We start from the raw sequence: 26123 nt of genomic DNA, 5'->3' as shown, positions 1-26123 counted from the left end.
GGTTCAAGATAGAGGAAGGGATTTCGGGTAAATCTCACTATCCATTTTGTTATATTTTAATAAATATTTTTTTTTTAAATATTGCCACGTGTAGTGTTTAGTTGGCCGGTGACATGTAAATGAGTCATGTCATTGGCTTAAGTGGACAATTGATTTGGACCTGCCTTTTTCGAGCAACTAATTATGTCATAGTACACGAGGGTATTTTTGGAAAGGTCTCTTATGGTGTATGAAAGGTCGTTTATTTTCCACAAAATCTATTGAATTTGAAAAGTAAAAAGTAAAGTTTCTAAAGGCAAAATTTTGCCCCTTGGTGTATAGTTACATAAATTCCCCTTAATTTTAAAAAGTCAAAAATTTAGTGGTGACTTGGATACACTTGCTATTTTTTATTTAAATTTTTTTTTAAATTCTGTGTAAAAGACTAAAAGTAGAATATGTTGCATAAAAAGCATAGATTTACCGATAGTAGAACTTTTTTATATTTAATTTTTTGAAACAATTTTTAAAATCATTATTTTTCTAATGTGAGATTTTAAGAATTTTTGTTTCTTATATCAAACTTACTATTATTTTCTAATATATATACAAAAGAAAACTTAGGACTTGTTGTAAAACACTTTTTAAAAATAACTGGTATAAATTAGTTATTAAGATTTAAGAATAGTTTTCATAATGGAATAAAAGTATATTTCAAATTTTGGAATATTCTTAACAAATTTTTTGTATTATAAAAAACTTTTAAAATAATTTTTATTTGTAACAATTTATTTTAAATCATTTTTTATATTTATAAAATTACTTTTTTAAAGAGTCCATAATAATTAAAGTATATTCTTAAAAAATAGCGTATTTTCAAAATAGATTTTTAAAAATTATTTTTGTTAAGAGTTCGTTCAAAACTAAAAACAGTTTCCAAACGCCCTCATTTCTTTTCTACTTTTAAGACCTATTTTGGAAAAACGCCGACAATGAAACCCTAAGCATTAGAGCGTGAAGTGAACGGCAGCAGTTGGATGTTTGAAATTAGTGGATGGAGGGAAACCCCCACCCAAGCCCCTACTCCCTACTGAGTAGCATAAAAAATATAGGGGCCTACTGCTGAGGCATATTGATGTCTGGGAGTGTGGGGTTTTAGTTTTAGAGCAAAGGAGGAAAAATGGGGTCAAGGGTTTTGGGTGGATGCAGAGCTCTGATGGAAGCGGCCAAGGCTAATGCCAATGCCAACACCAACACCAAAGTGATAAGGCAGGGCGGTGGCATAACCAAGCCGGTTCCAGTATCCCCTCAACTGGGGAAGTTTCTAGGAGGCGTTCCTCAAGCTTCTCGCTCCCTTGCTATCAAGAAAGTCTGGGAACACATCAAACTCCACAATCTCCAGGTTCTCCCCTACCATTCCTCTTTCTTCTTCTTCTTCTTCTTCTTCTTCTTCTTCTTCATTATGTTATTATCATGTAAATGTCATGTTATGTTCAGTGGGTAGCTTCTTCTGTTATCTATTCTTTCTTGATTTCCATGACGTTACATTCAAAGCAATTTTCTCAACTCCCCAGTTCATGAATCAACTATTCCTATAGTCACCGCAAATCACTTGCTTATGTTCAAATGGGGTTCGACTCTGCCAAGCTATAATGTTCAAAACCAATATTGGAACCTATCTCCGAAATGGGGTTTGCTCTTATAAATGGCGATTATAGAAAGAAGAATGTTCACACTTCTATTCTTGAGTTGAACCTCTCATTTTTGGATGCATAATGAAAATTTACCAGCAAGGCACCTAATGAGGCCCAAATAAACTAAAGGAGCTCAGCATAATCTCCTTGGGTTGAGAAAGAGAAGTTCCTTGCCCTAAAAAATGCCCTCTTTTCTTGCCTTTTGTACACACATTATGCCTCATGTACTATGCCAAAGGAAACCATCTGCCACCCCAACTGAAAATGGGGTGAGCTTTATCACAATCCCTCTTCTATATGCTCACTTTAGAGTTTGATGAATGCCAACTTGCCCTGCTATGTGCTACTCTCGCAAACTTGCTCATCACAAGCCAACAGCCTCCAAAGCCATTTTCTTATCCAATTGTTCCCAGTCTCCTCCTCAACTAAGGGTCAACTTGCATTCCAGCCCATCAATGATGTTTCTTCTTCTCATCCAAACCCCTCCTCAGGGGAAGTTCTTCTAAACATTATCTGGCCCCTCCTTACCAACATTAGGATCAATTTATATACAGCTTGACAATAAATTTGGTTCTCTTGAATGATGGGGTAGGACAAGTTTAATTGCTAAGAAATTTCAAAGAGTAGTTATATTCCTCAAAATCTTCATATTAAATTTTTGAATACATGACAAGGCTGGAGAGTGGAGAGTTTGCTCCTTGTCAGTTAGGTTAGCTCCCTTGGATAAGCACTGTTTGTTTCCATCCACCCTCCTGTCTCCTAAATCTCTCATTTTCAAACTCCACATGGCTTTTGCTTTGGAGGGAGGAACCAAAGTCATAAATAAGAAGTTAGCAAACAACCGGAAAGCATGTCAATTTTCCTTCAGGCCCCGCTACTTATTTAACTAACTGATCCAATCAGTGTGCTCTTATCCAAATCAATTATGATCCTAGACTCCCTCAAAACTAATCAGGATGCCCCTTCATTGCCTGAAGTGTTTTCTCTATGCCCCAGATAAGGCTATAATGTCACCCATATACAGTAAGTGCTATGCTGCCTTGTCCTCACCTCCTCTCTTCATCACCTAAATAACAAAGGGGTAAGGGGTTGTCCTACTGAGGTTGCCTCAGCTATTAAAAGCCAGTAGGACACCCTTTAACCGGAATGTCATATTTGTCCTTATAGATGCCTGAATGAGGGTATTAGCATGGATGACTTTCCTTTAGTTGCTTTTTCATGTGTTTATTGGCAGCATGAGTTATACAGGGGTTGGTGAGAGATAGAAAGGTGATAGTTTTATTATCTTTTTCCTTTTTTTTTTTTGATGAGTAAGAGAGTGTATTAATAAATGCTAAAAGCGCACAAGAGTACTTGGGTCATATACAAAGAGCACAAAACAAAAAATAGGAAAGAGGGTACACAAAAAAATACTCCCTCCCTCTCTTTCCTTTTGTTTGTTTCCTTTTAGGTTTTGTGTTCCATGTATGCATCTTATGCACCTAGGTTACATTCCTGTGATGTTTTTCTATTAATACTCACTTTACTTATAAATAGAATAAATAGCATTTTGTTGCTAGAGAAAGGTGTAATCCCAGTATCTGATTGCAGGACCCAATGAATCAATAACATACAAAAACAACATTATAATTAGCTTTAGTCCCATGAGCTGGATCTGCCTATAATGTTTTATGTTGCATTTTATCAGAAAAGTTTGTATTTCAATACATTGGCTTTCACCATAATAAAAAATAAAATAATTGTTTGATGAATCTTCTGAAAGCTCAGGGTACAAGTTTAAGAAAAAACTATTTGGGTCGTTCAAAAACAGAGTTCATTTTCCTTGGACATTAATCTGGCCCTAAATTTTTTTTACTGTTTCCTTCTGAAGTATTTTGAGACCTGTTTGATTAGAGGGTTGAAGACATGTTAGTTTTGGAAAATGTTTTCGAAAAAACTATTTGAGTCATTCAAAGACAGAGTTCATTTTCCTCGGACATTAATCTGCCCCAAAATTTTTTTTACTGTTTCCTTCTGAAGTAATTTAAGACCTGTTTTGATTAGAGGGTTGAAGACATGTAGTTTTGAAAAATGATTTCTTGTAAATTTCAAATACCTAAAACAGCAGAATTTTTCAGAACTTCATCATTCTCCATTTTTCTTTGTTCTTAAGTTACCAGCCAGCAATAACCCATGTTGATCCTCCAAACTGATAACTAGTTAAAAGACTTGCATGCCTTCCATTTCTCTCATTTTTCTTGGGACAATGTTGTTTATCCTTCTCATTTACTTGGCATGACCTAACTATGATGTTTGCAGAATCCTACAAATAAGAAAGAGATTTGTTGTGATGAGAAGTTGAAGACCATATTTGATGGGAAAGACAAGGTTGGGTTTCTAGAGATCGCGAAATTGCTGTCTCCCCATTTTGTGAAAATTGGTTGATATTAGACTTGCCTTTTTTGAACTCTTATGATCTATTTGGACTATGAGAATTGTATTTGAAAAACTTCTTTTTTCTTTGGGTAACCCTTGTGTGGACCTGTATTTTTCACGTGCATTCCCACTCAATCAGCGAGACTTGCTTTTGTTGGTGAAAAATTAGTTTTGGAAAAGTCAAAGTCGCCATTTATTTTATTTTATTTAAAAAATAAAAATAAAACAAGAAAGAAAAATCCTAAAGAAATGACTTCATATTTTAAGAAAAACGTGTCTTTGAAAAGCCCGAGTTTAGATCCGGGAATTAGGTTACTTATTGGGAAGGTACCTCAAGGAGGGAGCACCCCTCTAAGCCCTAAAGAGGTCTCTACTGGCCTAGTCAAGGGAAATATGACAATTAATCGATTGATTTGAAGGTACCTAGGTAGACTAAAGTGATTTCGAGATTTTATTAATACTAGCATGCCAAATAAGAAAAAGTCAAATCACAATCATAAAGGAGAGTTAGGGTGTGCACTTAAACCACTTCTCAAGTGCTTTCATAAGATAGTCAAAGTTAGTTCAGGAATATTGGCACACAACATGCATTTTTATCAAAAACAATCAAACGATGCGTCATGGCAATCAAGGACAACATCAATCATAGATATAGCTCACAATGCCTTACATATTGTTGGATTTTGGAAAATGGGTGATAGAGAGCGTACCTAGATGACCCACTAAGCGCTTCAATGGGAAACAAGGTTAGCTCAATAATAGGTGCAAAACAATCTCATGCATCACAAAGAGGATCAATATCAATCAAATGTCAAACAAACACCTAGCTTGAATCAATATCAAAGGTGTCGTGGATGTTGGCCCCCCACCAATACTCAAATTACTTTTGCATGAGTTAGTTCAATGAATTCCATTATTTGGAACCATGAAGTTTGTTCATGCTTGTTGAAAAAAACGAGAAAACCGTGAAAATTAGTTGAAAATAGTGAAAATGCATGCTAGAAGGGAAATGACAATATAGAGTTTGTTAAAAATCTGGATTTGATGCCTAGATAACTGAGAATGAAATTTGAAAATTGGGAATTATTCCGGTGAAAAAGATTTTGAACACTTGAATCAAAACTAGTAAGATCACAAAGAAAAGAAAAGAAAGACCAAATTAGAAGGAAAGTGTGCACTGAGGTAGTCAATGTTGGAGTGAGGTCCGGTAGGGGCATTGTGACTGCACTGGGTCCTTGACTGCATTCTGCCCTCTTTCGTACCCAAATAAAAAAATTTTGAGTCTCCTTCTAAGCATTTTAGTTTGACAAGTTTTGTTGTGCTTGAGGAAATTGTTGCTGTAATTGAAGTTGATGAAAGGGTTGAGGGGACTGCCCAAAGACTTTTGCTACTGCAGAATCCCAGTGTTTGAAAACCATTCTGCAATCTGGAAGCTCTATTTCATTTGTAGTTTTTTTTCCTATCTCCTTGGGATGTAAGAATCAAATCCTTCTCTCTTCAGGCTCGGTAGAAATCCATATTCTGGTTGCTGGCATAGCATAATGATTCACAAAAGTTTCCCATGAGCATGCTTAGCAAGATTCACAAGAGCGGTCCTGTTGAGTGCAAAATGTGATTCAGGACTTCCAGTGTGCAGAAACGGAGTCTGGAGCAGCATCTTCCGTCTTTGGGGGTGTGATCTTTGCAGTGGTAGATGATTCATTTCATATCTGCGTCTTATTTGTTTTGTGAAGCAGGAGTACCGATTCGTTGGGAGCTTCCCCATTCCTCCGTAGTTCCCCTTTTTCAGCCTATGAGACACTTTCTATATGCTGTGGTCCCAACCTGATTTTCCATCGTGTCTTCAGATTCTTTTGAATGCACCCTTTTTGTCAGCCATATGATAATCTCCTTTAATGACAGCCAAGGCATTTCCACTGGTCGAAGAAGAATCAGTAATTCCAATTAGAAGGCTTTCTTTTTTGGTATGAACTGATTTCTGTTGCTGCCCATATTCTTCGTGACTAAAACAGAATTATTCCCCTGTCTCTCTTCAGACCAGTCTCCGCTAGATACGTGTCAGAAAAATAGACAAGTGCCGAGAATCATGATGGATTCTCATGAGGGTGAAGAGTTAGTTGATGAAGAACCTTCTCATAACTGATGTGTCACCAATTAACTGTAGAAGCTCATCTGGACTAAAATTGGAGAAATCAGATTCATCAGATTGAGATTCTGAACCAGTTTCAAAGTCTTCTCCTGACCATCCAACCTCGTTTTTCTCAGTTACATGTTCTTGCTGATGAAGCCCTTCTTCTTACCTCTGTAGGGTGAACACAAACTGCCACCAAAAAATTGGTTTTGCCCGGGTTGCTAGCTTATGCATCTATTCACCATTAATTTCTTTTTCCTTTTTGGAATTTCTGTAATATGGAAGAAACCTGTGAAGAAGATGGTGGAACATTCTGGTAATGCAGTACACAGTAGGACCTCTTTGAGGGGGAAATCCTGTAGCCACTAACTTTAGCATCCTTTCGGAGTGGAACACTATTGGATGAAGAATATATCAAGAGAATCCTTTGAAAGCTTCGAAATGAGCACATTCTTAGCAAGAGATGCAGAAGCTTCCGGATTTTTGAAATCATTCTCTTGAGGTGTAGTGGTAATGACTTTTTCCTTTCCCCTTATTCATAGCATCCTCAATGTCCGTGGCAGCTAAGAAGGGAAAGACTGAGGAGGTTTCTGATGAACCTTGGAATTTTTGGAGCTTGAATCAGTAAACTTTGTATGCCCACCTGTAGGGACTGTTGAGTTTGTATTCACCCAAAGCGACCTTTCCATCTAGGCGAAGAATGAAGGACTCTTCCCATTCAAACACATAGGAGTTGGTAACAAGGTCATAATGCTTATTAACCAGGACATTGTACTCATTTCCGACTTGAGTGTCATTCCACAAAACCAAGGAATTGTATCTGGAAAGGGTGCTTGTAAAGGGTACTCCAGAAGGTGGCCATGAAAGCCATGAAGTAGGTAACAGAGGAATGAGCTCTGGTCCTCTCTTGGTGGCGCTAAAACAAACAAACACTTCCAGATCTTTGATTTTGGCTAGACGTTGCGACAGAGGGAGACGGCAGATGGCAATACAAGAAGACCGTGCGTCAATTTCACTCCACATGTCACCTGAAAAGGTCTCGCGCCCATTCTGTAGCCTTGCAATGTATCTACGTGAACAGTTTCCTCGTGTGCTTCATCAACAATAGCAAATGAATGAAATATTCAAATAAAGCTGCACCACATGAACGGAGGCCACTGGTGCGTGTCCCGTTAGAGGCCTTTAATCAGGTATCCTTCGGGCTTCAACTATGCTATGCTAAAGGCGAGGTGCATCCACTGAGCATTATTCAGTAACAATTTAGCGAATGGGTGACCTACGGAAATATGGCACCATCAAGTAGGCACTGCAGACTGTTCTCAATGTGGAGCTGCCGCATCGGAAAGATGGTCCTGGCTGCAACTGTCCAACACGTTACTAGAGACGTAGTGACTTGATAAATCTGAATCAAATACCTTTCAAACAAGTTGGCTATTTAACATGTATAAGCACATGATTTAATGTTGTCCATAATTTTTTAGTGTCCAAGAATGAAAAATGATCGCATATGACCCAGGGGAGAGGGTGGTGTTCAAACCATGTACTAATAGGGAAAGGAGTCAAGGGGTGAGTACTTGATGAAAGTTTCGTTGAAATATCATGCTTTGGGCGGCAAGATTATGATTATAGCATAGAAATTTCGTCCCGAATGAGGCCTTATGGTCATTTAATCATGTGTTTGTCTACCAATTCGGTTTCAACATAAGTCAATGGATCCACGTATTATGTTGATAAGTTCCTAACTCAAATCTAATCTTTTTCAATTAAAAATTAGTTTCCTATTCCAAAGGGTTTGGTCACTACCTATAAATATTCTTTTAAGTCCTAATATTTTTCTCCCGGAAAGATAAAGGACCATATTTTATTTTATAAGAATGAATGAAATTTTTGCCCCCAAATTTTCAAAGTGGGTTTGTATGTCTACCCTAACCTTTTTAGGATGGATCACAGGTTCTTACAACTTTAAAATTTATCCGCATAATTAAAATGAATCTTTATATATATGGTGTTATGAATTTTATTCGATGTGAGACAGCATAATAAACTTATAAATTAAAAAGAAAAAAAATATATATATATATTAGCTTGAACATATATGAATTTCCAAAAACACATTTTGGGTTTTAAAGCATAGAATGGAATCAAGAAAACCGTATGTAACCTCATTCATCATTCCTAAAAGAAACATAATTTTTAAAAATAAAGGAAAATTGCATATAACTAAGTGGGAGAGTACAATTTTCCCATTTGAAAAGTTAAAAAATACCACCATGAATAGGTATGAAGGCTAGTTGATTAAAGCATCCTCTATCTCAAAACTCAAAAGGTAGCTCCACCAAAAGAGCTTATCCCTTCAATTTTATATTGGTTTTTCTACCAGTAATGGAGTGGTTGCAAGTATTGGGGACATGATTGGGTTTGGGGCCATCTAAATGTGATGACGCATGATGGCATGCATGCTTATTACTACTTTGACCCTTACTCCTTGGTGGAGCCCCAAGGGTACAGATCCTGGGATAAGACCTAGAAACCCAATTGGAAACAGGGATTTTGAAAATATCTCTATATATATAAAATGTTCGAAAATTACCCTCAAATCTATCATAATTTACGAAGAGTTAGATACTCAATTTTGAAATTATCTTGTAAAAAACAATTTTAAAATTTAAATTTATTTTTGTAAAAGATATATTCATATAAAGTGAACTTTAAACTTTATTAAATTCAAATTCAGGGTTATAAAATTAATGATAAATATGTATATATGGTTGGTAAATTTTTTGAAATGACTAATATAAAGAATTAGAAAAAAAAAGTTATATTTCCAAATATGGTTTATATTACTTTTTTAATTTCAAAAATTGTTTATGGTAAATTTTAAAATTGTGTTGGTTTTTAAATTCGTGTTTGAGTCTAAAAATTTTGTTTAGTAAGTTTTAAAATTATGTTAATTTTTAAATGGGGATTTGAATCTAAAAAAGATATTTGAAATATCTTAGAATTAGGAAATCTTCGAAACTCTAACAAAAATAATTATTAATATAAATAAACATCTACTTTTATGAATATTAAGAAATCAAAGCTGTTTGGAAAAAGCTTGATGCTTTTTTCAAAATCATTAATAACTTTTAGTTTTAATAAATGTGAGAATAACACAAGGGAGTGATGCATCGGGATATGCAAAAGGAATTACAAGGTATGATAACATTATGTATATTTTCTTGTAATTAATGTATTATTTATTATTTGTGATTTTTTACATTTAATAGTGTATGATTTTTTATTTTTTTTTTACAGTATATTTATTGTTCACTCATGCTATTGATTTTATTCATATTTATATGTAATTTTTGCTAAAATAGATTAAAAAATTTAGTTTGGGATTTAATTCAAATTATATTGGTTATGAAATCGCTGCCTATCATAATTTTGATTGTTGAAACCTATGAATCATGACACAACTAAATGAAATGATGAATAAATATGAACCAAATATAGGAAAGAATGAGAGATAACAAAAATTCAAGAACAGAGTAGCTACGGGGCAAATTTAGAAATACGAAAAAAGGCGGAGCCACAGAACCCCACCTCCCTTGTGGTCCTGTGGATGACCAGCTGGCAGAGACTAGAGAGAGAGAGTGGGGAGTGGATGATGACATAGCAGAGTAGAGGATGGGTCACGGGGAGATACCATGAGCCACTTCCACACACACGCGTTTTGGGTTCCTATTTTCCAAATCCGTCGCAATCTTTCTATGTATGAAATCACTGCTCCCTCCTTTTAGGGATAAATTTGAAGGAGGCCTGAAATAGAGGAGAGAAGGAGAAGTGGGGGAAGCAGAGAGTTGGTTAATGCTGTGGAATCCTCTTCATCGATTCAATTTTGGGTGTGGGTCCATCAGTATCATGGATCTTGGAAACTCCTCCTTCATCCCCTTCATCTGCTGCTCCTCTCCTTCTTCCCTTTCCTGTTATTATTCCTCCTCATCCACATCATCTTCGTCTTCTTCCTTGTCTTTTGGTATTGGAAGTGACTACCCAGACCCCAACTCCATGGCTGTATCCCACATCAACCGCACTTGCTCCGAAATCACTGCGTCCTTGTATGATTTTCTGCTTTTCTCTTTTTAATTGCTTCTTTTTTTTCTTTTTCAATTTTGATTCACTCTGATTGGACCAAATTGCAGATAATCGCCATCTTTCTTCTCCCGTATATAAATAAATAAAGAAAGGGTTTTCTTTGTTGAGGATGGCCGCCTCACTGTCCCTCTTGTGTGGTTTAGCAATGACTAGTACTGCTACTCTTACTACTACTGCTGCATCACCAATGGCTTATTCTCCAACAATCAGGTAATTATTATGAAATCCGAATTTGCTGTTACTTTGGGTGATAATTGCCATCTGCAAATAGTAGAATTTATGTGTATTCATGGCTGTTGTATTATTAGTGGTACAATTAGAGGTGCAGGAAGAATTGGAGATGGGCAATCATCATATCCGTTTGATTTTAGGTCTATGAAAAGTTTCAGGCTTTCTTTATGAGTTGTGTTTAGTGTTTACGCAACATCCACATGATGCCTTATTGTATAATTTTTGTAGAATTTCGGGTTTTGTTTAGGCACAATGCCATGCTGGAGAGCCCTTTAAGAGAGGCAAAAATGAAAAATCTAGCATTCCTCTGTTCTTTATGATTGCCATTTTGATAACATCTTTGATCTTGTTTCAATGAAAACAGGAATAGGAAACATTCAGCAACAATGTTGCACGAGAGGAAGAGGAGGAAGAGCCTTTCCCCTCCAGTTGTTGGTGCAGCTGCTTCTGCTGTCCCGCTTTTAAGGAGTAGGACAACAAGGGATTCCTCGACTCCCAATATTTACCTGGAGGTCAGTTTGTGTGCCCACCACCCATTCAACCATGCAAATCCTTGCAAGAATGATGCAATACCTTGGATCTCTTTCTGTCCAGTATAATTAAAATCCACTGGCATAGTTCAATTAGTCAGATATCTTCACATATTTACTTTATCCTTGCTTGTTGTATTAATCCTTTGGATCTTAATGGTTTCTATCTGTGCATTGGATGGCTTGTAATAATGATTGTCAGGTTCTTAAGACTGCAAGGGAAAAGTTTACTCAGGAGATCTCCTTCCAGTCCAAGGACAAGGACATCTCTCTTGCAAAGGTAATTTTCTTTCATGTTCCCATGTTTCTTTCTAAATAAATGATGATCCCAATCTAATAATCATCACTGATTTGGCTCACTTTATGCCCATCCTGTCAGAGAAAGGCTAAATCTTTTCTTGTTCGGTTAAACATGATTTTCCCTCCAAAGTGAACCCATTTTTCTTATGCTAATACACCCCTAATTGGGATTTTTGTGCTTGTGGGATATGAACCATTATCATTATTCACCATTATCATCTTTCTAATCATTGCTCTAATTCTTGGATTCTGCAAACTTAAATTGTCCTCTTTCTGTTGGTCTTGACACGTAATGGCATATTTAAAAATTGTCCTGAGATTTAGTTTGCTCCAAAAATGCTCTTGGTGCAGGCTTTGTTGTATATTGCAGCTGAAGATGAGGCATACATGGCTTTCAATCGAGAGATGGATGCACTTTCATGTCTAAATGAACAGAAGGATACGTTTGTCCCATCTGATGCCCAGGAGTGGGATTGCTTGGAGACAATGCCTTTGGCTCATAAGAGCATATCTGAATGGCTGCATGAGTTGGATGCCATTGCCAAAGAGGTGGAAGCAGAGCTAGTTTCAAGGGATATAGGTTGCCATTTAGTTGCAGTTTTGGAGGCAGTGAATGTAGTTCTTTTCCAGTCAAGAGGCTTTAAAAGATCAACTGTCCTTGTTGATTCAAAGTGTTCATACTTGCATTCCGTACTAAACTCTGGCCGTGGCAGTGGTAAAGCTTCATTCTACCTTTTATAACTCTCTTGCTAGCTTTTTGTCCTCACTGAGGCCATACTTTGTGGATCTGGAAAATCTTCTCCACTCTGTCATATATTGTATCTTTCATTATATGGATTTTTTCTGCCACCAGACAATATTTGCATTTAGTACTAAGCTCTGACTGTGGCATTGGGAGAGCATTTCATTCTAACTTTGTATGTCTCTTCTTAAGGGCATTGCTCTTTTGGAGCCCATACCTGGTGCCTCGTAAAAACGTTCACCACTGTTATAACTTTATGTACTGTATCTTTCATTATGTTGATGTTTAGTGCCTCCTGACAATATGATTGCACCATTGACAGCAATTTTGCTTAGCATAATCTATATTGAGGTGTGTCGAAGACTTGGTCTAACCATTGTTGGATCTCGAGTTGGGGAAGATTTTCTGATTTGGCCTCAAACAAGGAACCCTGAGGTGTGTTGATTTTCCAAGCTCACATGTTTAATCTATCTTGATGGAAAATAAGCATCAGTACCTACTTTTACTAATTCATGTCTCATGCTTTTCATAGTTTTGCGTTTTATGGTCATTTGCCATATTCAGTTGATCTTATGTAGTCAGGATCTTATAACTTTTGTCACTGTGTAGGAGCTCTTCAAGGTGACTACAGGACACAACTTGTTTGCAATTGTAAATGGAAGGTGTGTGGAGGACCCTAGATCAAAGGCCTCGGATGTAAATAGCAGTTCGCTTTTAGGGCTTGATATTGCTACAAACAGAGACATTATTGGCATTGCTTTAGCAAATTTGATCGTAAGCTCTAATCCTTAAAAATAATTTATAATTTTCTAATGCTATTCTATAAATTCCTGTTTGTTACCCTAGTCAACTCCAACTTTTCATGCCTTAGTGTTTGGTCCCATGACTCGACCCAGAGGAAAATAAAACTAGTAATAATGATTAAAACCTTTTCAGAGGCTTCACTGGAAACGTGCTTCAAGAACGAATCATGGATTGATGCTGACTTCTCCACTTAGGCCTGTTCATGATGCTACTGAAAAACATAGTGTGATAGATGGCCCCAATGATCATTTGTTGCGGCCTCAAGATCTGAGGTAATGATGTTGTGGTCCTTTTTCATTACTATGGTGGTCACATTTTAAGCAGTCATTGTTGGTTTATGAACATTCATACAAAATTTAGAAAATACAATTTCTTGGTTTCAGTCCTCGGCATGAGTGAGCTTGCGTTTATTTATTTATTTATTTCTGTACCAAATGGTTGGGATGCTTATCTTTTATATAGACTATATGATTATCAGGAACAGAAGCACTGAATATGGGTCTTCTCACTGCCATAGTATTTACGTTCTTGAACCATTAACCGTTGTAGCATAAATATATGCAGAAGGGAAGGCACCTCCTTAGATTGGCTAAGCCAGTCATTTATTTCACACTAATATGTATTTGTGTTCCCTTATACTTGGCTTTTGCATTCAGACTAAAATTTAAAATGTGAGTGTACATGTTAATAGGGGCACCGTGTTTGTCCTAAAAAAAATCTTGCTATGTTATTTGGAGGTTGAATCCTCAGAAACTGTATGTAGTTATTTTAGCGGCACAATATCCAGTTTTTGTTTTCCATTATTGAAATTCTGAGGTGTTTAGCACTATTTCAAGTTGTTCTATATTTGGTATTGGTGCGAAAATGGAAGAAGATTTTATTCAATTTCGGATTGCTATGCTAAAATATCTATCTTTATTTTTAAATTAAGGTTGGCTATCATGGCTTCAGAGAGATTGCTGATTCTGCAGCCACATAATTGGGCCCTGAGGAGAGACCATGGGATGATGTTGTATTACAATAGGTACAAATTCTGGAACCTCTATGTTTCCCAAATTGGTGTTGTATTCATTAGTTTGGTTGATTAGATCGTTCTTGGTATTTCTGTTCAATTAACTGGTGTAAACTACCAGGGAGTACAGCTCTGCAGTCCAAGAGCTTAGCATTTGCATGGCCTTTGCGCCAGAAGAAGAAGCAGAAGTTTTAGAACCCTTTGTTGAGAAGTTGCATTTGTTACGGCTTGAATCATCATGGGAGTCTTTGGGACATACAGGTCGAGTGACGGTACCTTGACACTGCTTGTACATAACCAATTTTCATTACCGTCTCTTCTAACCTATCCTTACTATAATAGAGATCATGTTGAAAGAAGCATGGTGTGTAACTTTGAGTCTTGTTTCTGACTTTGTGAATGCTCCTCCTTCTCAAGCATGCGGTCTTCAGCAACTGCGTTATTTTAAATTTTTGTCCTTTGTTCATTTTCTGTGGTTTCATCAAGTGGCTGATTGGGGTAATGGATGGATCACTCCTTCACAAGGAATGTGAATGAAACCATGACCTGTGGAGGGTTGTCCTGGAAGTAAACTATCATTTCTGAAGTAGAATTTCACTTTTATCAATAATTTTTGTTGTTGATGGTGATGAGAGGAGTTTAGCCACAACAGAATGAACCAAGTTAGGTGAAACAACTAAATCAGCAGGCCAACTTTGGGGACATGTACAGGACTCTAAAAGAGAAAAAGGAGGGGCCAGCAGCACCAATAAGCCAGGATGTATGCTATTGCTCATCCCACTAGGGATTAAGGACAACAACAAAGTGGGACTGCAGCCTCTGTTGTTTGTGCCTTTTGGGATAAGATATTATTATTCCTTCTTGGGCCTACACATTGATTTATTGTCGTTTCACCCCTATCCCCTATCCCTTAGATTCCACAAATGACTGCTGACAGCCTGACACTGATGATGGAATTCCCTTTTCTGTCTCTTTGCCCATCTTAACATGCATAAAAATGATATCTTGTTATATTACTATTTATTAGTATTCGATTTGTACAAGGAAAAATATATCTTATTCTAATATTTATATTTCTTTAAAAATTATAAACACTCTCCTAAAATTTTCTAAATAAAAATATATTGTTAAATAAGGTAGATTAAATTATACTAAATATAATATATATCATTTTAATTAAAAAAAGAATATTAATAAAAGAGTAGCTTCAAATAGAGAGGGTATGATAATGAGGGATGACAAAGAGGGGTGTAAACTCCTTTTTAGAAGTATTTTAATGGTGAATGATGAATGAATGAATGAGTATTTGACATCCAAAATTATAATGTTTGGGGTGCATACAACTCAAAAAAATTTTATTTCCTTAAATATGAGATTCCTTAAAAAATTGGGATAGCTTTGTGCCCATGCAGTACAACTCCTGCAGCAATTTGGGTCTCATACACAAAAATGTTAATCAAAATTAAATTTTGGTTAGACCCATGCTAAGACTTTGTGAAATGGATAGTAAGTTTACATAATAGTTATTAGTTTTGTATGTTGAGTTTAATACACTTTTCTCATTCATTCTTAGATTGAGTTCAGAAATTTGATTGTTAAATCATTGTTATATGTATATAAAATGTAAGTGATAACAGGTTGATATCATGTGAATTTAATTGATGGCTCATTCCTTTTTCCTTGTTAGATAGATGTAGAATTCAATTACTTGTTTTTAGGGTTAAACCAAGAATTTTGGGTAAAAATGGCTCATTTATACAAAAATAAAATAAAATAAAAAATAGATCTAACCACTTTATCAAACTTATATTCAAATTAGCCTATTTGGTGCCACATAAGAACCATGCCATAAAAATATATATATATATATATTTTAAAATTTTAAATAAAGCCTCAATTGGCAACTGAGACTTTATTTTCGAACTAAAGTTAACAGTTACCAACTAAGGTTTCAGTTTTAAAACTAAAGTCGTAGTTGTCGATAGAGGCTTCATTTTTTAATTGAAATCTCAATTGCCAACTGAGGTTTAGTTATTTTTACTTTAAAATTTAATTAAAACTATTAAATTATAATTTATTATTGAAATTAAAAATATATACTTTAATAATAAATTATTATATTTAAGCTTAAGAATCTAGTATTACTTCAACAAACATAAATTCATAAATAGAAGATATTATAAATGAATATTTTATTTATTAATAAATTAATAATCTTAAAATAATAAATTTGTATAACATATAAATAAGATATAAAATTGTATAATTTATTAATTTAAGATATTTAATTTATTATTATTTTAAGATATTAATTTATTTGTATTATAACAAATTTATCTTTATTGAAATAATAGTATACTCCTAGCCACAATTGCTAACTAAGGTTTTAGTTAATATTTTTTTTTTCACTTTCAAATTTAATTAAAAACTATTAAATTACAACTTATTATTGAAATTAAAAATATATAACTTAATAATAAATTATTTATATTTAAAATTAAAAATCTAGTATTACTTCAATAAATATAAATTGATAAATATAATACAATAAATGAATATTTTATTTATCAATAAATTAATAATTTAAAAATAATAAAATTATTTGACATACAAATAAGATTTAAAATTTTATAATTTATTAATTCAATATATTTAATTTGTTGTTTTTTAAGATATTAATTTATTTGTATTATAACAAATTTATCTTTATCGAAATAATAATATACTTTTAAGTTTCCATATATAGATTTTTTGACAATATTAGTTAATGAAATTGTGAAACCAAGGTTTGGTTAATCTTGATTTTGATGATAAAAAAACAAGGTTTAGAACTAATGATTATATTTCAAGTGTGATTAGGCAAGACAATTTTCAAAGTGGCAATCACAAAGACAAATCAAGCCATGGAGAAATCATGAAGAAGAAGACCACCTCAAAGAGAAGTGTTTTTCAAGATCCAAGCTTCATAAGATCTCTTTGTAAGGTTGTTGGTGCACTAGGACTTTCATGCATTACATTCTTTACTTATGCACCAAAATCATCCAAGAGTTATTTTGTTTTTTAAATATCTTTAGAATTGGATGATTTCATGTTTTCAACTAAAACCTTGTGTTAAATATTTCTTAAACTTGTTTTAAAAGGTTTTAAGTTGAAAAAGTTGGGTGTTGAGCCAAAAAATGGCTCAGCCGGTTCAACCGATTGAGGAATCGGTTGATCGGTTGTGCTTATCCAGTCAAGGACCGGTTGAGGACCAATCAAGGGAGGCTAAAAAGTTTATCTCTCTCCTAGTGTCTTTCTCTTCCTGGTTGAGGTGATTCTCTTCCCGGTCGAGGTGATTCTCTTCTCGGTCGAGAACCGGTCGAGGTCCAGTTGAGGCCCAACGATCACCTACCAAGCATTTAATGCTAACGGCTAGTCAACCAGTCGACCCCGAGCTCGACTGGTCGAATCCCCAAACGGCTAGTTTGACTTTTCTCTTCTATAAAAAGACTCTAATCTTCATTGTTTAAATAACTTAACCTTTCTAAACCTTTCTTGAATATATTTGAGCCTTGGAAGAGTGTTTTTGAGTGCACCATTGTTCTAAAACTTGCATATCCTTAGTGCACCTTTCAATCCTAGTTTTCTTGTATCATTTGAGCTTAAAGTTCTTGTGCGAGGATTCTTGTGAGATCATTTATTTGTAAATCTTTGAGAGGAAGTTTTTCAAGAATGAGATATCTCTTGAAAAGTGTAAAGGGTGCTTAGAGCCAAAAGTCCAAGAGGGTGAATTGGAACCATAATCCAATTGTATTACTTGAAGGCTTAGTTTGGAAGCCTTGAAATAGTGGAATCTCAAGCTTGGGATTGAAGCTAGAGGAGAGTGGATGTAGGCCGGGTTGCGCTGAACCACTATAAGATCTTGTGTTTGCATTCTCTCTTCCCTACTCTTTAATTTATATGCAATTATCTTTATATTGCTTATTATATACTTGTATATAATTGTCTCTTACATTCACTTAGTTTAAATTTGCAAAAAGAGACTATCACCCTATTCACCCCCCCTCTAGGGTGATTACCATAGGTTGGATTAGCCTCATTTTTCTAACAGAAATTAATTAGAAAAAGTCTACTACAAAATATAATTTTTAGTAGTTTCATCAAAGTCACAAAAAATACCCATTAAACATTTATACAATGGAAAAAAAAAACATATATAATCTCATGTCTCCACAAGGAGAGAACCTATAGATAAATTTGACATAATACAAATAAATTAATATCTTAAAAAAATATCTTTAATTAATAAATTATACAATTTTATATATTATTTACATGTTATATAAAATTATTATTTTAAGATTATTAATTTATTAATAAATGAAATATTCATTTATAATATATTCTATTTATCAATTTATGTTTGTTGAAGTAATACTAAATTCTTAAGCTTAAATATAAATAATTTTTTATTAAAATATATATTTCTTTATTTCAATAATAAATTATAATTTAATAGTTTTTAATTAAATTTTAAAGTAAAAAAAAATTAACTGAAGCCTTAGTTGGCAATTGGGACTTTAGTTCAAAAATGAAATCTCAATTGTCAATTAAAAAATGAAGTCTCAATTGACAACTGTGACTTCAGTTCAAAAACTGAAGCCTCAATTGCCAATTAAGGCTTTAACTAAAATTTTGAAAGAAAAATATATTTCTATGACATGGCTCTTATGTGGCACTAAAGAGGCCAATTTGAACATAAGTTTGATAAAGTGATTAGATCTATTTTTTTTTTTTTGTATAAATGGATCATTTTGACCTAAAACTCGTGAAACCAACCTAACCTTATCAATTTTATGACTACTCGTACACTCAACTTGTGTAACTCACTAACTTCACCAATCCAAACATATATTTACTAATACAATTCTAACCCAATTTCAATATAAGCAAAGAAAAATATTCTTAGATTGGGTAACTCACATTAGGCTGGGCTTTAGCTAAATGGATTTTGTTGAACCCAAGTTCACCACCAACCCAATCTGACCCATCAAAGTTGTACCCTTTGCTCTAAGATTATGGTTTGCGTGATTGTATTATCTAATGTGAGTTTAGTAATTAGTGTCAATTCTTTTTTATTGTGTTATTTTCAATGGGTGGGGCCTTTACCTTCTAGTTTTCTCAAAATTATATGCAATTATTTATGGATTTGATTATTTAATTTTGATTCATCTTTCTATAACGTGTTATTGGTGTATAAGTGTCATCCGTCATTAGGTTTTGGTACTTTATTGTCATTGCAAAATGCAACATCCTACATTTAGTTTTTAAGGATGAGTCACTACCCAGATGTTTAGGTCTTGGTATTTTGGATTTATGACGTCAAAACTAGTACAATCCTAAATATACATCTAAAAACTGTAGGAGGGAGAGTGATTTAGGTATTGGTAAGATTTTAATTTTTAAGATGTTTTAATGCAAATGACAATATTAAATGCAATAACAATGAATATAAATAAATAAAAAAAGAAAGAGATGTAACACAATTTTTATAATAGTTTGACAATTGCTATGTTCATTCCCTTTTTCTTCCGAAACTTGAGGCTCTTCACTAAACTAAAGACTTCTTCAACCAAAGTCTTTTAATCTTTGTATGCTTGGAGTCAAGGTTTCAACGGACCCTTAGAATCTTCTAAATGATCCCTTAAACCTAATCAAACCTTCTTTCTCAAGGTAAAGAAAAAAATTCTCTAAAAAAAATATAACCTCTAGCTTTTGAGTGAAGAACGATACAAATGATAAATGATGTTAAAGGTACACTATATGAGTTTTGCAAGTTTGGGAGTAAGTGCACTAAAAAATTTAAATCATTACTCTTTTCTAAATGATATGAATGATTTTTAACATTTGATAAGCTCATAAATGAATTTCAAGGGTTTTAAATAGGAGTTTTAAGTTAACATTAGCTACTAGATGCAAGTTATATCTTAATCGATCAACTTGTTAGTAGATTGTTCAACTAGACATTATGAAATTATAGGTGATTGTTGGAGTAAGACAACTAAACTAGTTGTAGAATCAATCAACTACTCAAGGCTTACCTCAATCAATTGAGTAATTGATGACTACAACCAAGGATGAAAGTTTCCATTTTTTTCGCGGAAATTTCGAGTTTCGGTGGTCGGCGATACAAAAGAGGGGGGCGAAATGTCGACGAGAGAAATTTCGCCAAATTTCTGTTAAAATCGGCGAAAAAATCACCGAAACATGGCTGCAAGCAAAAAATGGGTGAAATTTCGGTTTGTATCGCCGATTTTTCAGGAAATTTCCTGATACTTCCTACCAGTCCAGCCCGCGCACAGGATACAAAATCTGTCCAATTTTTATTTTTTTTTAAAAAAAACATAAGATGTTCCTTGGTAATCTGATCATGACTTGCAGGCAAAGATTGTTTTTCAGCCTAACTCAAAAATCATGGATTTAGGGTTCGTGAAATTTAAATCCAATGGCACAAAAGCAAAGTGACCCTAGAACAGATCAGAAAACACAAGGAGAAAAAAAAAAAAAAACAATTTTTTTGGTTTTCCTTGAGGGTTTTGCATGGATTTTCTCGGAAATCAAACGAGGATGAATTTTCTCAGAAATCAAACGAGGATGAATTTTCCCGGAAATCGAATGGGGGATGGATTTTCTCGGAAATTGAATGGGTGATGGATTTTCTTGGGAATCAAACAGGGGTTGCCAAAAAAAAAAAGTAATAAATGATTAGATTAGAACCTGCGAGGATTGAGAGTGAAAGAGGAAATTGGGGCCGATTCTCTCGTCCGGAGGGCAGTTTCAGCCAAGGGCTTTTTGATGTCCAAGTGAGAGAAGCAGGTCTTCAGCAAAGGGCTTTCCGGATGGGTGGCCTTTTGATTTTTTAAAAATTTAGTAGAGATAAAAAAAAAAAAAATGGAAACAAATCATGACTCCATGGTGATAGTCCAAAGTGAATTTGGATGTGATCCAACGATCCAAAGTGAACCCTAACAGCTATGCGATAATATATACAAATTATTGGTATTTAATAAAATCAAGTTAATATATATAAAATTATTTGTATTTAATAAAATCAAATTTTTTATGAAGCTTGATAATGAATGCGTAATTACAAAATTCACATTTTTTATTGACCCACATAATATAATTACATATAATATCGCAAATCATATAATATATATATCAAATTATTCAACAAAATAAATTTAAATTATCTATTATACTTCTAATTATATTGTTATGAGGTTTTTTTTTTACATTTTTATGAGTTTTGATCAATTTTTTGCCTATTAAAATTTTTTTTCTAAAATATCCGTCGATATTTCTCCGATATATCCGATATATCCGTAAAATCAAGTTACCGATATATCCGTGATTACCGATATTTTCATCCTTGACTACAACTCAACCAATTAACTAGGAGGTCGATCGATCACCACTTGACTAGTTTCATTTTGAAAATTTGCAAGTTTTTTAGGCTTTAAACTATCAAGGGACTAGTTAGATGAGTCTCTATATGATTTTTTTGAAGACCCATTAAGCTTTAATATAATTAAAGAAAGGTCGGTTTTCTTTCATTCTTACTGAGAAAATAAAATTTAATCTCAATAGGGAAACTTGAAGCTTTTAACACTCAAATAACAAGCTTAAATCTCTCAACCTAATTCAACAAGGGCTCAAATACGACTTAAATGCTAAGAAGAATCATAAAAGTGCACTAAGGAATATGCAAATAGAGATTTAATGCACCAAGAAAAGAATGAGAACTTTTGAGTCAAGAACAAGTAGGTAGACAAATAAATGTAGATGATCTCTTATACATAAATGAAGTGAAACTCTCAATTTATAGTTTTCTAGCCTTGGGAGCCAAAATTCCAAAAAGTAGCCTCAACTCGTCGAGATGGGGGTTAATTGGTTGACTAGCCGTTGGACAATAAATGCATGGCAAGTGATTGTTAGGTTTTGACCAGTACTCGATTGAACCTCAATCGAGAAGACATAACCCTCGATTGAGAATGCAAGGCTATTGAAAGAGAGAGAAGATTTTTTGCATTTCTTGACCGGACCTCGACCATGAAGGGATAACCGGTCAATCGGTACCCTAGCCGATTGAGTTGGTTGGCTAGTGCCTTGACCCATTCACTATTTTTTGCCCGAAAACTTTTTTTTTTTTTTTTTTGTTCTTTTCATTTCTAACACTTAGACAAGGTCTTTAGGTAAATTAATATGCCAATTTTGAAATGATTTGCCTAATGTTCATTTGATAAAACTTAGGTTTTGATGGAAATGTAACTTTAATGCATCAACTAAGTTTTTAAAGATGCATGAAAAGATATGAAAATCCTAAGTGCACTCATGCATTCATCTTACATATGTTTCCTATAATTAAAGGTCTTCCAATTTTTTTTATCTTGCATCCATTGGGCTCTTTGATGAATTTCCAAACTAACACTTGAAATTCTTTTTAAATTTAAAATGATTAGCAACTTAATCATAGTTTGTTATCATCAAAACGCAATTAGGAGAATCCTTGGGCTAACACTTCACCAAATTTTAAAAATTTCAAGGCAATTTAAGAAACGAATTAGATGAGAAATTTATAAAAATTGTAAGACAAAGTGATCTAAAAATATGCAAGCAATCATAACTTAGTACACCTTACTCTTACATGCATAAAAACCTAGAAAAACTTAAAACTATTCTAGGTGCATGGTCTTGTTCCTTAGCTTGAATTTAATATTCATTTCATATTTATAATCTTGTAGAACACAATTCAAGCTCACAATTAAATTATTATCCTTTGTTTTATGATAATCAAATCTATGGTATGATACCTCAGGCGAATAGAATTTTTGTGGTTATGTTAACATTTATATGAGTTATTTCTATCATTTTTAGTTTCTCGTTGATATGTCATTGCAAAGAGAAAAGAAAGGTTAATGCATAATAGCATTCTTCTTATAATGGTTTGAAACTATGTGAATACCTAATCTCCCTTCAGTATATATAGTAGGCTTAGTCATGTTTCTAGATATCTTGTAATATTTGTTTGGGAGGTTGTGACTTTTGCCTTTGTATGAAACTTTGGTATTCTATTGGGTATAAACCTTTTCTTAATTAATTGTGATGAGAGTTGATAATTTATTTTTATTGAAGCATGGGTTATCATGATGAAAGTTGATTATGCACTTATGCAAGCCAATATTTGTTAGTTATAAGAGCTAATTATCCATTTCTTAAGGCATGAACTTGTAGTTGATAATTATGAGAGTAATCCATTATACTAGGGCATAAGCCACTACTTGATGTCAATGAAAGTTGTTCATCTAATTTTACTAATGTAAAGTTAAGCTTATTCACTTAGGTTAAATCATCTAGTGGGGGGAGAGAGTTTAATTGGGTGAAGTCTAATTTTACAAATTTTTAGTTAATTGAATGTAATAGAATACTAACAACAATAAGCAATAAAAATAGCAATGAAATAAATTGAGAGAAGATATGACACTTGCAAACATAAAATTTATGGTGGTTTTACCCCAAACTTGACTTACATTCCTTTTCCTCGAGCTCCAAGTTGGGTGAGAGTTCCACTAACTTCCAAGACTTCAACCAAACTTTAAACCTTTACATTTGGATTTTTGGTTCTAAAAGACCTTCTTACGTTTATCTTTGAGAGATTCATTACTCTTCAATTCAATCACAAAGTGGTAATCAAAGAAGAATTGTCTCACAAAAATCTTAGTATATGTTTAAACTCACAATGATGCACTAGAAGATTGAATTTTATTTTATTTTATTTGTTCAAATGCACTTAACAAGAAGTTGAAAACTTTTAGAATGATGAACAATAAGATTACATATTTCTCTTAATCAATAATGACTCAAATAAGGTATTTTGAAGAAGATGGAAGGTCAAACTGGTCATTAAGCATAGTTTACCTTGATCAATTAACTTTAACAATCAATCAATAAATTAGCCATTAGAGGTAGGAGCATAGCAAGAAGTCATTAAAGTAGCAAGAAGTCATTAAAATAGCAACAAACTTGACTAGTTGAGCTTTTATCATAATAGATGGTCATTGCTAAGGACACTCAAAATGGAGACCAATCCACCTCAACCAATTAACCTAAGTAGTTGGCCAATACCCCTCCAATTTGTTAAAATAAGAAAAGAAAAAGTTTTAAGCCACAAACCTTGGGAAACAACCAACTAAACACCTTAAGACAAATTTGAAAAAACCCTTTTGAGGTGATTTTGATCAAGTTAGACTTCGGTTTTTCTTGAAACCAATTTTTATCTATTTTTTTTTTTAAAAAAGAATAAGAACCATTTAAAACCATTCTAGATGAGTTAGGTGCATTAAAAAAATAAATGCAATTTATGGCCCTTAAGATTCCATTTGTTTCTCTCGGCATAATTAATTTCTCTAGAAATTAAAATTTTTAATTCTAATAAACTCATTAGCAACTTAACTTTGTTTTGTTACCATCAAAATTATAATTTGGGAAGACCTTGGACTTAAACCAGGACATGAGCCTTTACTTGTTTACGGTAAGAGTCAATAATCTATTTAAGTTGGGACATAGGTCATTATTTGTTATGATTGTTTGTTTGCATTGGAGTATAGACATTTATTTGACTAGCATGGAAGCTAATAAATCATTTATTGGAGTATTCAGTTTGATTTGATTAGCATATGAACTAACTAGTTAATTATTTTCAATAGAAATGTTCGATGTTGATCATGACAAAGTAGGTTGTTTGTATATTTTAGGATTTGTTTGTTGGATGAAAAGTGACTATTTGTGGTAATGATAGCTTGATCTGATGGATTTGTTTTGTTCTGTTTTGTTTTTTTGTTTTTTTTTAACAATCTTATGCATTTGATTTCCATCATTTTAAAGAGCTTAACTAGATTTAGACACCTTGCTCATAGCCTTTTTATAATAACTTCATATCTTGGTAACATTTACCTCATGTGTTTTATTAAGCATCTTCACATTTTATCATATTTTTCAGGCATTTAGTCATTGTTATGGTTTTTTTGTTTTTTATTTATTATAGTTTAATTAATCCTTAATTCCAATAGTTATTACTTAGTTCATTTCTTGTTAAGCTACATTTTACTTACCAAATCATGATCAATTAATTTGGATTACAATTTATTAGTAAGATAATTTCTACTCATTGTTCTTTAGGTTCAAACTTTTCCATTATAATGAGCTCAAGTAGGTAAGGATTACTTATAATGTTATTTTTACTTTTAAAATATATGTGTAGACCCCGCATTTTAGCACGATGCGTTCTCACTCGATGGTGAAACTTGCTTTTATTTATTTGTGAAAAAATGATTTTTTAAAAAAAAAAAATACTTGGAGTCACAATTTATTTTTGTTTTATTTTTTTTTAAGGGAAAAAAAATAAGAAATAAAAACTCTAAGTGTGACTCCCGAAGGAAAAACGAGTCTGTGAAAAACCAAATCTAAGTGTGACTCCTAAAGGAAAAACATGTCTGTGAAAAACCGAGTCTGGGTCCAAGGGTCAGGTTACTTATTGGGAAGGTATGGTAGTGAGTCGTAGCACATCTCTAAGCCAGTATACGCACGACCTCTACTAAACGAATTAAGAGAATTGTGGTAATTAATTAATTAATTATGAATACCAAGAAAAATAATCAATATACAAGTCATGATGAAAATCAATATTCATATAAATAATGATGAAATCTAATTACAAGAATACATAAAATAAATAACAAGAGAATTATGCAAAATAATTTATTGAACTAAATAAAAATAAATAAATAAATAAATAAAAAATTTCAAAAATTTTCAAATGATTTTATTAAAAATTATTTTGAATTAATGATTTTGATTTATTTTATAAAAAAAAGTCAATTTTCACAAATAAATAAAAGCAAGTTTCACCATCAAATGAGAACGCATCATGCGAAAATGCGGGGTCCACAAAATGACGACTTCACTGGGAAGTCACAAAAGGATAATCCGTCGGGGTAATTACAACGTCCTCGACACAAAAATCTATTGGAAAGTCATGGATAGTGGGACAATCAAAACCCAAAAGGTCGTGCTGATCTGGAGGCTCATCTCGACCAAAAATCACTGA

The 26123-nt window shown here is 33.4% G+C and overlaps 2 protein-coding genes across 2 annotated transcripts; both read left to right on the top strand.

The window, feature by feature from the left end:
* The first annotated feature begins 927 nt into the window (after positions 1–927).
* Positions 928–4181, top strand: LOC100249480 (upstream activation factor subunit spp27). The gene is made up of 2 exons (XM_002270671.4): positions 928–1381; positions 3972–4181. The coding sequence occupies exons 1-2, from the start codon at positions 1160–1162 to the stop codon at positions 4095–4097; spliced, it is 348 nt and encodes a 115-aa protein (XP_002270707.1). The 5' UTR covers positions 928–1159; the 3' UTR covers positions 4098–4181.
* Positions 4182–9737: 5556 nt separating this feature from the next.
* Positions 9738–14427, top strand: LOC100264895 (uncharacterized). The gene is made up of 10 exons (XM_002270745.4): positions 9738–10322; positions 10407–10569; positions 10955–11102; positions 11323–11400; positions 11772–12135; positions 12485–12597; positions 12772–12936; positions 13099–13238; positions 13898–13990; positions 14100–14427. The coding sequence occupies exons 2-10, from the start codon at positions 10469–10471 to the stop codon at positions 14257–14259; spliced, it is 1362 nt and encodes a 453-aa protein (XP_002270781.1). The 5' UTR covers positions 9738–10322; positions 10407–10468; the 3' UTR covers positions 14260–14427.
* Positions 14428–26123: the final 11696 nt, after the last annotated feature.

Source organism: Vitis vinifera, chromosome 2 (assembly GCF_030704535.1).
Source record: "Vitis vinifera cultivar Pinot Noir 40024 chromosome 2, ASM3070453v1".
Taxonomy (NCBI): Eukaryota; Viridiplantae; Streptophyta; class Magnoliopsida; order Vitales; family Vitaceae; genus Vitis; species Vitis vinifera.
The sequence above is the reverse complement of the archived record's forward strand: the minus strand, read 5'-3'. Positions and strand labels throughout refer to the sequence as shown.